This window comes from Carlito syrichta, unplaced genomic scaffold (assembly GCF_000164805.1).
Source record: "Carlito syrichta isolate Samal-C Ts95f unplaced genomic scaffold, Tarsius_syrichta-2.0.1 Scaffold304224, whole genome shotgun sequence".
Lineage (NCBI taxonomy): Eukaryota > Metazoa > Chordata > Mammalia > Primates > Tarsiidae > Carlito > Carlito syrichta.
The window spans coordinates 247,812-259,849 of record NW_007248320.1 but is presented as its reverse complement, the minus strand read 5'-3'; the positions used below and the strand labels follow the sequence as shown (position 1 = coordinate 259,849).

At 37.5% G+C, this 12,038-nt stretch overlaps 1 protein-coding gene across 1 annotated transcript in view; it reads left to right on the top strand.

Moving 5' to 3' along the window:
- NR4A3 (nuclear receptor subfamily 4 group A member 3) overlaps window positions 1-10,439 on the top strand; it is a 36,066-nt gene extending 25,627 nt beyond the window's left edge. The window contains exon 7 of the mRNA XM_008059511.2: window positions 7,138-10,439. Coding sequence (XP_008057702.1) covers window positions 7,138-7,385 — 248 coding nt within the window. The 3' untranslated portion in view covers window positions 7,386-10,439. The remainder of the gene's footprint in view (window positions 1-7,137) is intronic.
- Window positions 10,440-12,038: the final 1,599 nt, after the last annotated feature.

Sequence of the window (12,038 nt, the reverse complement as noted above, 5' to 3'; positions counted from 1 at the left end):
ATGACTTCTAAGACTAAGTAGGAAGAAAGGGGGCAGAACCAGAGGCAGAAAGTGGTGAAACATTGGCATGGGGGGACCAGACAGGTGACTGACCCTGCCATGCCCTCCACCACCTGTCTTTCCTGAGCTTCTCTGTTCTCTCTAAATGGTTACCTGGCAACTCTTTTTTTGCATCAAATACAGCCATCAGCTACATTGCAAGGAAAGCTAAGTATAAAACTAGGCAAGGCAAAATAGTTAAAACAAAAAAAGGTCAGGGAGCAGGGAGGTCATGGGATTTGAAGATGGGAGATCTGAGTTCAGGTCTTCATTCTGCAACTTGCTATCTGTGCTATCTTGGGCAAGTTCCTTACCTTCTCTGAATCTGTTTTCTCATTTCTCACAGGAATAACGATGTCTATTTGCAGGTTTCTTATAAAGAGTGAATGATCAATGTATACTTTACAGAGAAAAAAAAATGCCAGACAAACCTCTATTGTTATCCTAAATACTATTACTTTACACACTTCCTGGAAGTGTCAGTTGTTATATTGTCAAAGAATTCATAAAAATGTTCATGCATCCCTACAGTTGCATATACATATTGTATTAAGGAATTTCTTTGTGTCTTTACCAACTAGACTATGAGCTTCTTAAGAGCAGGGAGAGTTTTTATTTATCTTTAAAATTACTTTAGCTTTTACAAGTGTTTGGCATATGCAAATATTCATTGAATGAATGGGTTGTGAGTATCAGAAAGTCTCCCAAATTAGAAAAATCTGAATTACTTTTAGCATACTATTGTTATTAGAAAATAGTGTGAATTCTTAAAAACAGCCTTACTCAGATTAATGCAGTAAATCTTTAGTGAGCATCTACTATGTACCAGACACACAATCCCACCCCCAAAGAGTCTACGGTCTCACTGGAAAGAGAGAGACACATACTCTGATGAATCAGAGACAACCAGACGGAAAGACACTGTTACAGCTTCAAACCAGGCTGCTGACTGACTTGTGGCTTCCTGATCAGCGTGGGCTCAATATCTCTGGGACTGCCCACCAGTAAAGGACGTTATATATGACATTAGTGGTAGCAGCAAGGTAAATTCCCAGAGAAAGAAGCAGAGCTCAGAGCAGAAAGTTCTGCTTTATTGTTGGTATTTATTTACACACACATCTCTCTCCAGGAGCCAGCCTTTCCTTCCTCCATGGCTGGAACTGTATTGTTGTCACTGAGTTAGTCTGTGTCTTAAGACCTACTCGAAAAGGAGAGTTACTTTTCTTTGGTGGGACTCTTGATGGCTGCTATGGTTCGTTTCTTCATCCCTGCTCCCTGCCATGAGTAAGAGAATCTGACATTTCTCGTAGGAACCTAAGAGGTAGCACTGGGAAATGTACATAGGATGGCTAAATTTAGCTCAATATAAGAAAAACTTTCTCACAGGAAGAACTATTTGAAATTAGAATAAGCTACCTTGAGGGGTGAGTCTCCACCTGGGGGAGTGGGGTTTACAGACGGAGACTATATGAACACTAGGTGTAGAGTGGGTCAAGTATCCTGTGGGGACTGGAATGACAGAGCAGAGCTTCTCAAGCTTTCACTTGCGTATCATCACTGGGCATCTTGCTAATTTGCAATTCTGATTAGGTAGGTCTGGGGCAGGGTCTGAGATTCTGCCTTTCCCACAAGCTCCCAGGTGATGCTGATGCTGCTGGGCTGTGGCCGACTCCTTAAGAAGCAAGGAACAAGGGAACCTGTTGGTCATCAGGATTCTATGAAATTAATAACTACTATGTTTAGGTACTTGGTGCCAGGCACTGTGCCAAGGGCTTTACATGTGTTATTTTGTTTAAAGTTGTTTAATAAATAAATTAGAAAGTACCTGGGATGGATTACAGCAGATATAGGAAGCAGAGAGACCAGTCGAGCTATTGAAACAATCTAGGTGGCAGATATCAAAGATCTGGTCCAGAAGCAGTGGGTATTAAGAGGATATAGATGCAAGGAATGTCACAGAGATAATAACCAAAGTTCTTGCAATGGATTAAATATGATGGGCCAGAGGGAAGAAATTGTTAGAGATCTAAGAGTGATGGGGAGATTGTGGTATCATTAATAGACAAAGTTAGAGACGTGGCTAATTCAAAGGGGAAGGCAATGAATTGAGTATTAGATATACAGGATACTAGGAATATTTAATAAGTGCTTACAATATCCTAGGCACTGTTCTAAAGACTTTACATGTATTAACTTATTTAATTCTCATAACAACCCATATGGCAGATAACATTATTAACCCGACTTTACAAATATGGAAACAGATCCAAATTCACCCAGCTAATAAGTGGTAGAGCTAGGCTTTACAGCCAGGAAATCTATTTTCAAAGCTTCTGCTGTGGTAGGTTTTAGGGTTTGTAAAGGTCTTTACTATTGTTAGCTTCTTAATACATTAAACCTGTATATTTGTTCTAAGTAACCTACACTTTTAGTATTTATTTAACCATTTTTTTACAGATCCTTGATTTTCCATTTATGTATTAATTTAACAGATACTTATTGGGTGTCTCTTGTGTACTAGGCTTAGTGCTGGAGATACATCATTGAGCAAATACAGTCCATGGCCCCACGGAGCTTACATTTAATGGAGGAGACAGGCAACCATTACATAAATATCTGATTTCAAACTATGTCCTGCAAAGGGAAAGGATAAAGTGCCATAGGATAACATGGTCTAGGCTGGGGGTAAAAAGGGAAACTTCCTTGAAGAAATATTTGGGCTGAGATCTAAAGGATGAATAGATCTTAACTAGAAAAGACCGTAAAATAGGAACACAGACCTAAATGGCTCTATTATTTCAGTCATTCAATCTCTCTCCTTCCCCATCCCCCTCTTCTCTTTCTCTCTCCCTCCCTTCCTTTCACTCTTGGTAGAGATGTCTACAGCATGGTTAGCTAACGTGCACAGGAATCCAACAGTGTCTTTAAATATTCACACCATACACAGGTTAGGAGTGTAATCTGTTGTCTGTCAGTTTTGTTCACTGCTCTAACCCCAGTGGCTATAACATTGCTTGCTACAGAATAGATACTGAATAAATATCTACTGAAAGAAGTAATTAATCAATCGATTAATTAGGTACACAGAAAGTAGGAGGGAGTTATAAGGAGACTTTTCATCTGAGGATGAGGAGAAACTGTCTAGCAATTTGAGATGGTCAAAGATGGAAGGGAGCCTGGTATAACAAATATCTCTGGAGTGAAAGAAATTAGCTACTTGCTAATTTTGACTGTGGGCAAAGTCACTTAATGCTCTGAGCCTTAGTTTCCTCATCTGTTAATTAAAGATAATCTTTGTCCTGCCTAATTAGCAAGGTTGTTGTGAAAGTGAGACAAAATAATTTAAGTAAAACAATGTAATATAAAGTGCTATTAAATATGTTTGTAAAGGTCTGCTGTGAAACTATCAGGGTGAAATAGTTAACTCTTAGTCCATTTGGTACCTTACACTCTCTTTGTGGTAACTTATAATAGAGATTCTTGTTTTAGGTGGGAATTTAAACTGGAACCTCTTCTAATTCATATAGAGAATAATTATGATACATAAGTCTGTTACTTAATCATTTCTATAAGTTGAATTTTAAAGCTTTGAATACATAATGCATGAGTTAAAATACTGAAGTATTGGATAAAAATTATGTAGATCAAAAGGCATGAAATACCACAATTGGATCTACAGAAGTAATGGTGGATAAAGACTTTAGACTAAGATTTTCTGTGTATAATTGTCTGGGAATAATCCAAATATCTGATTTCCCCAAAATTTATGAACTCTCTGTATATGAGCTCTGCAGCCATGTTTACCAAGCTGCAAGAAGAAAGGCGATCCCTTCAACTAAAATGTCAGTGATTGGGTTTTAAGGAATTTCAAATTACTAGGAAAGACCCAGACACCTAGTGACTCCCTAGTGATTTGAAAATCTTGCTTGGCTGCTGGCAGTAGTCTGCATGGAGACTGAATTTTATCTCAGCCCTTTCGAAAAAGTAAAGAAGCTACAAATCCAGTGGTTGTTCAAAACAACAAAGAAGGGTTGAGGTGCCTTTGGCTTCTAATAGGAGTGTCTCTGAATTCCTCAAGGAATTCCAGGCCTAGAGTTGATCCAGCTGGCAGGAGGTATCGATCTCCACTTGAATTCACTGAATAAATAATGGTTGCCATAGTTATTGAGCAGTCGCAACTGGTTGGAGAGCAGGAAAAACTCCACAGCACCTTCTGTGAGTTTGGCCATGAGAAAGTCTGGCTACAAGGTTTCTCAATCAGCCCCCTCCTGAAATTCAGCCAACACATTGCCCACTTTATCCTGATTATTAATATGGGATCCTAAATATCATGTAAGACATGTGACACTGAAAAGAAGGGAAAGCTTAAATCAATGGATTGGCGTTTTTTTCTGATAAAAGCATTTCTCCCCAGCTTATGAATCTAATTTGAGAACTCTCAGTATTAATAGAATTTAGTATCAGCAAGATGATGTTTGATCATATGATAGCCACTGGAGGACTTCACAAAAAATCAAATCCATTGTGTTCTATTTTAGCATTATACAAACAGCACTAACCTGGAAATTGTAAAAGGGGGGATCAAATTATCCAAAAACCCCATAAGTAGTTTCACTTTTGTGTTTCCTTCCATTCTTTTCTATATGCAGAAATAATTTTTGCATAGAGGTAATCACAACTTAGATACTATTTAATATTCTACTCCTATTTAATGTTGTATTTTTCCATTTTGCTTCATAGCCTTTATATTTGATTTTTTTAAATGTCTACAGAATCTCCTAGTATATGGATGTACCATTATTTACTTAATAGCTCCCTTATTCTTCAGCCCTTTACCTTTTTCCTGTTTTTTGTTTTTGTTTGGGATGGGATTTTATTTTTTCAATCAATAATGGTACACCAAATGTCTCCACGAATACAGTTTTATTCTTCTGTTAACATTTTCCTTCGGATAAATTCCCAAGAGTGGGAATACTTGGTCAGAGACTATGAACGTTTTATAGCTCTTGAAATTTACTACCAAATTTGTAGCCTTCCTTTTTGCTTTTGGGGGGAAAATAAAACTTTAGGTAGAACACCACTGCAGGCAGGATTCTCTTAAAGTTCACTCTTGGGTGCTTCTTCTGAGACAAAAATATGGAAACTATGTATTTAGGAAAGATCAGCCATAGGAGACAGGTTTGCACCTGGACTGATTAGCTAACAGTTTCCTGGGGAAAGAAAAATGATGCTCTTCAAAGCTTGGGAATCAGGGGACTTTATTGCCTTTTGTTATACCTTGTAGTTGCCAACCACTTGCCCAGTGCCAGGCATTGTCTTTGGTGCTAACTAAAGACACGTATGTAGCACTCTACAGTTGACAGAACACCTTTCTGCAACATCATCTTTGTTGAGCCACAACAATCCATGGAGATGGGTTTAATTATAATTGCACTTTTAAAAAATATGTATTAGGTAATATTTAAAAGACATAGGAAGAATACAACAAAGACTTGTGTATCTGCCACTCTATAAATCTCCATTTTCCCATGGAGACATTGAGCCTTAGAGAGATTAGATTACCCAACTAGTAAGTGACATAACCAGAAGTAGAACTCAGGTCTACCTAACTCCAAGTCCAGTGCTCCAGTGCTCTTGGCTCTGTAGAATGTTGCATTGAGATGAGACAACTGCAAGTTATAATCCCCTAAGATGCTGCTGGCAATTTTTGTGATTGTACTTTAAAATAGCTATAACACATCAGAGCTGGATGGGAACTTAGAGGTCATTAAATTCAGCCTCCTCCCTTTACAGGGCCCTAGGAAGTCACACATGACTAGCCAAGCTGAGGACAATGAGGATTCCCAGGCCTCTTATTTGGGACAAAAAAGAGAAAATGTCTGGATAGTTGCCTCATTTTTCAGATTGGCTTTTGCTTCAAGGAAATAACTTTTCTAACAAAAATATGTAAACTTTAAAAACTAATGCTTGATTTCCCATTAGAAGGATATCTTCCATCTCTCAAGGATTATGATTTTTACACATAAATGTACTGAGAAGGGAGAACTTGAAGATAACTGGGGCCAAGCTCTTCCCTTAGAAAAGAGGCTCTGAAATCTAAAAGCTGAGAGCACAAAGTGATTTGTATTGGTGTCAGTCTCCTTTCCCATTACAGAGAGATGTACCATTGCTCTGGAAACAGAGGCCAGAATCTACTCAGAAGACTGGGTCAGATGCCAGCTTTTAGCAGCTGGATAACTTTGGCAAAAATCATTTAACCTTATATATAAAATAGGTCATAATATTTAACATGGAGATAATTTTGTATATTGTCTTATAACATATACGATACTGGTATTCATGTCTTGAGGCTTTATAAAATGCCTGCAACCATATCCTTCTGGGGCTCCTCCCCTTCTCTTTGGCTTTTCTGTTTCCACAGCAAGAGCACATATGTATTTTGTACAGAGTGCCAGGTGTAGGTCTATAGGTGTTTCAATAGCGGGAAAAAAACACAAGGAAAAGAAAAGCTGGATTCTTCTCAACGCCAGTTAGCCTGAAAGAACAAGAATGCACTTTATATTGGGTCTTGCCGAGCAGCCCTTGCATTAGCAAATAAACTTACTTTACCCATCTCCCTCAAGTGAGTCTGTCAAGATGGGAACATTAATTCATTTGCCTGGATGTGTTTCTGTGTCACTCTAAAGAAGTTCTGCCTACTGACAGAGCTTTTGTGAGACCTCAGTGGGCTAATGCAAAATAATAACCATCCTGCCATTCATTCAGTGCGGCTATGTCAGGAACTGTGTTTCACTTATTTACCTAAGTTGACCCTCCCAGAAACCCTGATTTGGGTATAATTATCATCTCACAACGCGAGTGGGGCTCAGAAGTTAAGAAACTCACTCAGGAGCACACAGCAAGTAAGTAGCAGGACTGGGATTCAGACCTTAGTATGGTTTAAGACCAAAGGCCAGGAACTTGTCTCCAAGAGGGAGGACACTTTGATTGTAAAATGCCATTCCTCCTGGCAAAATGAGACACAGATCTCAATTAGGTGTTCAAAGTGGCTTAAGATGTATCTGCTTCCTGAAATTGTGCCTTTCTGTCCCTCTGCAGAACGACATGGGTTAAAAGAACCAAAGAGAGTGGAGGAGCTATGCAACAAGATCACAAGTAGCTTAAAAGACCACCAGAGTAAGGGACAGGCTCTGGAACCCACTGAGCCCAAGGTCCTGGGTGCTTTGGTAGAACTGAGGAAGATCTGTACCCTTGGCCTCCAGCGCATCTTCTACTTGAAACTGGAAGACTTGGTGTCTCCACCTTCCATCATTGACAAGCTTTTCCTGGACACCCTACCTTTCTAATTGGGAGCAGCCTGAGCAGGGAGCTGCCTCATTTGCTAGCACGTGCTTGCTAAGCAGCAAAGGAATAGGTCTGGACACCTACTACGCCTACTATTTTCTGTCCTTCCTTAAGAGGAAAAGCAGCTCCTGTAGAAAGCAAAGACTTTTTTTTTCTGGCTCTTTTCCTTACAACCGGAAGCCAGAAAACTTGCAGAGTATTGTGTTGGGGTTGTGTTTTATATTTAGGCTTTGGGGCCAGGGAGGTGACATGGGAGGGGGGTATAGTTCATGAGGGTTTTCTAAGAAATTGCTAACAAAGCACTTTTGGACGATGCTATCCCAGCAGGAAAAAAAAAAAAGGATAATATAACTGTTCTCAAACTTTTTTCTGGGGAATACAGTTATAGTTGCTTTGTATTTAAAACAAGAACAGTCAAGGGTTGTTTGCCAGGGTAGGATGTGTCTTAAGATTGATCCCTTTAAAATATGCTTCCTGTATCAAAGGTATGTATGTGGTACAAACAAGGCAGAGATTCCCTTTTGTTAATTTCTCTCTCCCTTTACTTTAACAATTGGTGAAAAATGGAGAATTACCTACAAATCAGACATAGCAAAAAGATAATGGCTGTTCGCTTCCATATACAAGTGCAATTTTTTAAAGTGCTGTCTTACTAAGTCTTGTTTATTAACTCTCCTTTATTATATACCGAAATAAAAAGGAGGCAGTCATGTTAGTTAATGACACATGCTAATTTTAGTAGCAGAGGCTTCGTTCACCTGCCCTGAAGAACCCTTCTGAGGTATGGCCCATCCAATACTTTTAGGCCATTCTTGATAGAACCAGATCCCTGCCCTGATTATCCAGCTTGTCTTGAAGGAACATCAGATTATAAAATGGATTACATTTAACCTTCTGGTTATGTTCTATCAACCCCACCAGAGTTCCCTAAACTTGCTTCAGTTGTATTAACTGATGGATACATTTATTCAGAAGTCCCAGGAGCATTCGGTAAGTCAGTTAAGTATTTGATCCCTAGATGAAAACATGCAAATAACTAGGAACTGGGTCATACAGGGTAAGCACCATGGATAATAAGGATTTTTATATATATAATTTAATTTTTGCTATTGGTTAAAGAGACAATTTTGGAGAGCAAGCAAGTCTTCTTTAAAAAAAGTATGAATGTAAGTACTAGAAAGGGTTAGTGGGCTGCGTTTCAACATTCCGTGTTCGTACTCCCTTTTGTATGTTTATACTGTTAATGCCATATTATTATGAGATAATTTGTTGCCTAGTGTCCTTATTTGTATACACATTTGTATGCACGTTATATTGTAATAGCTTTGCCTGTATTTATTGCAAGACCACCAGCTCCTGAAAGCTGAGTTACAGAGTAATTAAATGGGGTGTTCACAGTGACTTGGATACACCAATTAGAAATTAATTAAGCAAATATATATATAGATAAATATAGCAGGTTACATATATATTTATAATGTGTCTTTTTATTAACCATTTGTACAATAAATGTCACTTCCCATGCCGTTATTTTATGGTTCATTTGCAGTGACTTTTAAGGCAGTACTGTTTAGCACTTTGATATTAAAATTTTGCTCATGTTTTGCTAAATTCGAATAATGTTTGAAGATTTTTAGGTCTAAAAGTCTTTATATTGTATACTCTGTATCAAGTCAAAATATCTTTGGCCATTTTGCTAAGAAACAAACTTTGAATGTCAAACTGATGTCATAGTAGCTTTTGTTAGCTTTAAATCATTTTTGCTTTAGTCTTTTTAAAGAAAAAGTAACAAAACTATGCTGTTTATATTGTTATTAAATTATACAATCAAACAAATGCCAAATGAATTGCCTAATTGCTGCAAAGTATAACCCAGATAGGAAATCATATATGTTTTTTTTCCAAGAGTCATTCTGATATTTGATCATGTATTATGTTTGTGTGAACTTTTATGAAAGATTATTATTTTTATATCAGTATAGTAGGATCTGGAATGTTAGGATTTTGAAATGTTAGACTTAGAAGAAGTCTCGTTAGTCCAACTCCCTGAAATCCATAGAGGAGAAAACTGGGGCCCGTCACAGAGTAGGTAAGGAGTTACTCAAGGTTAAACAGCGAGTAATGGAATCGAGACTAAGACCTAATTCACCTTTTCATAGTTTTTTTTTCAACTTACTGCATCTATAGGAAACCAGGCTTTTAAATATAACCACTAATATTTACATTTTACCTGAAGATAACCATGAGTAAAATAGTACTTTTGCATTAATTTTTTGAGCTTATATGCAAACATAATAAACATTATTAAATATCAGGAAAGCTAACATTTCATACAAGATAGCTTCAGACCAAATTCAAATCGAATTTGAATAAATTAGAAATACTGTGCATACATAACCTTCCTGGGCACCATGAGTATTTGGAAAGTTAATCCTTGTTTTTGTCATGTCTGTAAAGGACGAGCAAAACAAAACTAAACAAAAAATAGAGTTTTAGAGAAATGTTGTTACTTTTTATTTTTGCACCCATCAGATTTAAGGAAAAGACTTTTTTTGTCACCATATCTATTGGTTGGAAGGACTGAAGCAGCTTTCTTTTTTTTAGTGATAGGTCCAGACACTAGCGCTAAAAATAAAGATTAGAGTGTGTTCTTCTGTCTTCCATAGTTATTATAACTATGAGAGCCTCCCAAGTCATCTATCAATTCAATTCCCTTTTTTTGTTTTTTTGTCTTAATGTTGCACATAAGTTTATACAGAGTGGATGGCCACACTAGCTCAGAAGAGGACAACTAGTATTAAAGCAGGTGATTCTTCCCCTTGTGGGAGAACTCTCTCAATATGAACATGCCTTCTGTGGGCGGAAATCAGGAATCCACCAGCTGTTAATGGAGAGTGCCTTGCTTTTATTTCAGACAGCAGAGTTTTCCGAAGTTTCTCTGCTCCTCTAACAGCATTGCTCTTTAGTGTGTGTTAACCTGTGGTTTGAAAGAAATGCTCTTGTACATTAACAATGTAAATTTAAATGATTAAATTAAATTACATTTTATGAATGGCTACTGGTATGTTGAATAAGCATGCTTCATTTAACAGTTTTTTCCTTAATTATTATATAATAGTATTTGCTGTGAACGCTTAAACGCATCCCCCAAATTGATTTTTTAAAGGCTAGTAATGCTGAAAAATTAATAGGCATTGTGAATTAGAAATATATTAAACCTCACTGATTAGAAAGGAGGACATTCTAAATTCAGTAACCATGTATTGACTGCTCCCTGGGGACAAAGTGCTGCTGGGTACTCTGAGGAGATACAAATATGTACCATGTCTAAAACTCCATTTTTCTTTCAACTGTCTATAATGTAAATGGAGCTAACAATGTAAAGTATTCTTTAGAGGTATAAAGGATTCATTTTTATATCAAGATGATTGGATATTGTCTGCGAACCAAAGTCTCCAGGAATCGGGGTTGCAGGTCTCAAAGACTGTTCACTGCTTTCTTTTTGTTTAAGCCATCACTGCAACATTGCTTAGGAACTCCATCTTTGTAGGTAATGCAAATGCAACTTTTATTCAGCTCACCCAAAACATCATATACTTTGAGTTAGTGCAAATATACTTTTTGGGTGTTGGTGGCTCAAAAATAGAAGTGTGGAAGCTGTCATAATTTACTTTATCAGTACCTAAAGTATTTTCTGTGACATCTAAGCACTGTACAAGGGAGAGACCCAAAAAACCCTGAAATTTATTTATAAAAAATTATGTATTCTTACATGTTTAAACTTCAGTCACCTTCAAAGTATTCTTTGATGTAATACAACTATTGAGACACTTTTTCCACTGCTCAAAGCAGTTTTTGAACTTGTCAATTTTGATGCCTTTTAGTGCTTTTGCCATTTTTTTTGTTTCACTTCTTCTACATCCCCAAAACGTTGCCTTTGAGGACTTTTTTCATCCAGAGAAACAAAAGAAAGTCACTTGGGGCGAGATCAGGTGAATAGGGAGTGTGGGACACAGGGTTCATGCTGCTTTTTGGTCAAAAACTGCTAAACACTCAGTGTGATTTGGGCAGGTGCACTTGTGAATCACCCATCATGAAATGGACAAATGCATTGAAAGAATCTCCAAAAACAAATTCACTGAAGCTGAATGCACTCTCTTACAACAATGCTAACTGGTACATTGATGTCAATGGGTTCCTAGAACACTTGTCTAGTGGAGGAAGCCTGTCCTACAAGGAGCCTGCCCTACAAAAAATAAATCATTTTGTGGGGGGGTCCCCCCTTGTATGTGGTCTAGGAACCAAATCCTTCTTGATTCTCAGTGGGACCCTCATTGCTCAATTATAAAACATGATTAGTAAGAAAAAACTGAGAGATAGAGTGAAGCACCATCTTGCATATAAATTCAACTACAGGTGCTTGTATCAATTAAAATATATATAAGGATATGTATATATCCTTGACAAAAAGAAAAAAAAAAGAGGGGCGGCTTAAGCCCCTTCTCTAGGGCTGTTAGGGACAAAAGTCTGTTTTCAACAAGAGGGGACAGCAAGATCAGGACTAAATAAGGGAAACTTGCCTGTAGTTGAATTTCTACAGGCTAATTATTTATTTTTTAAATGGGAGTAAAACACACATTAAAAAATTGCCACCT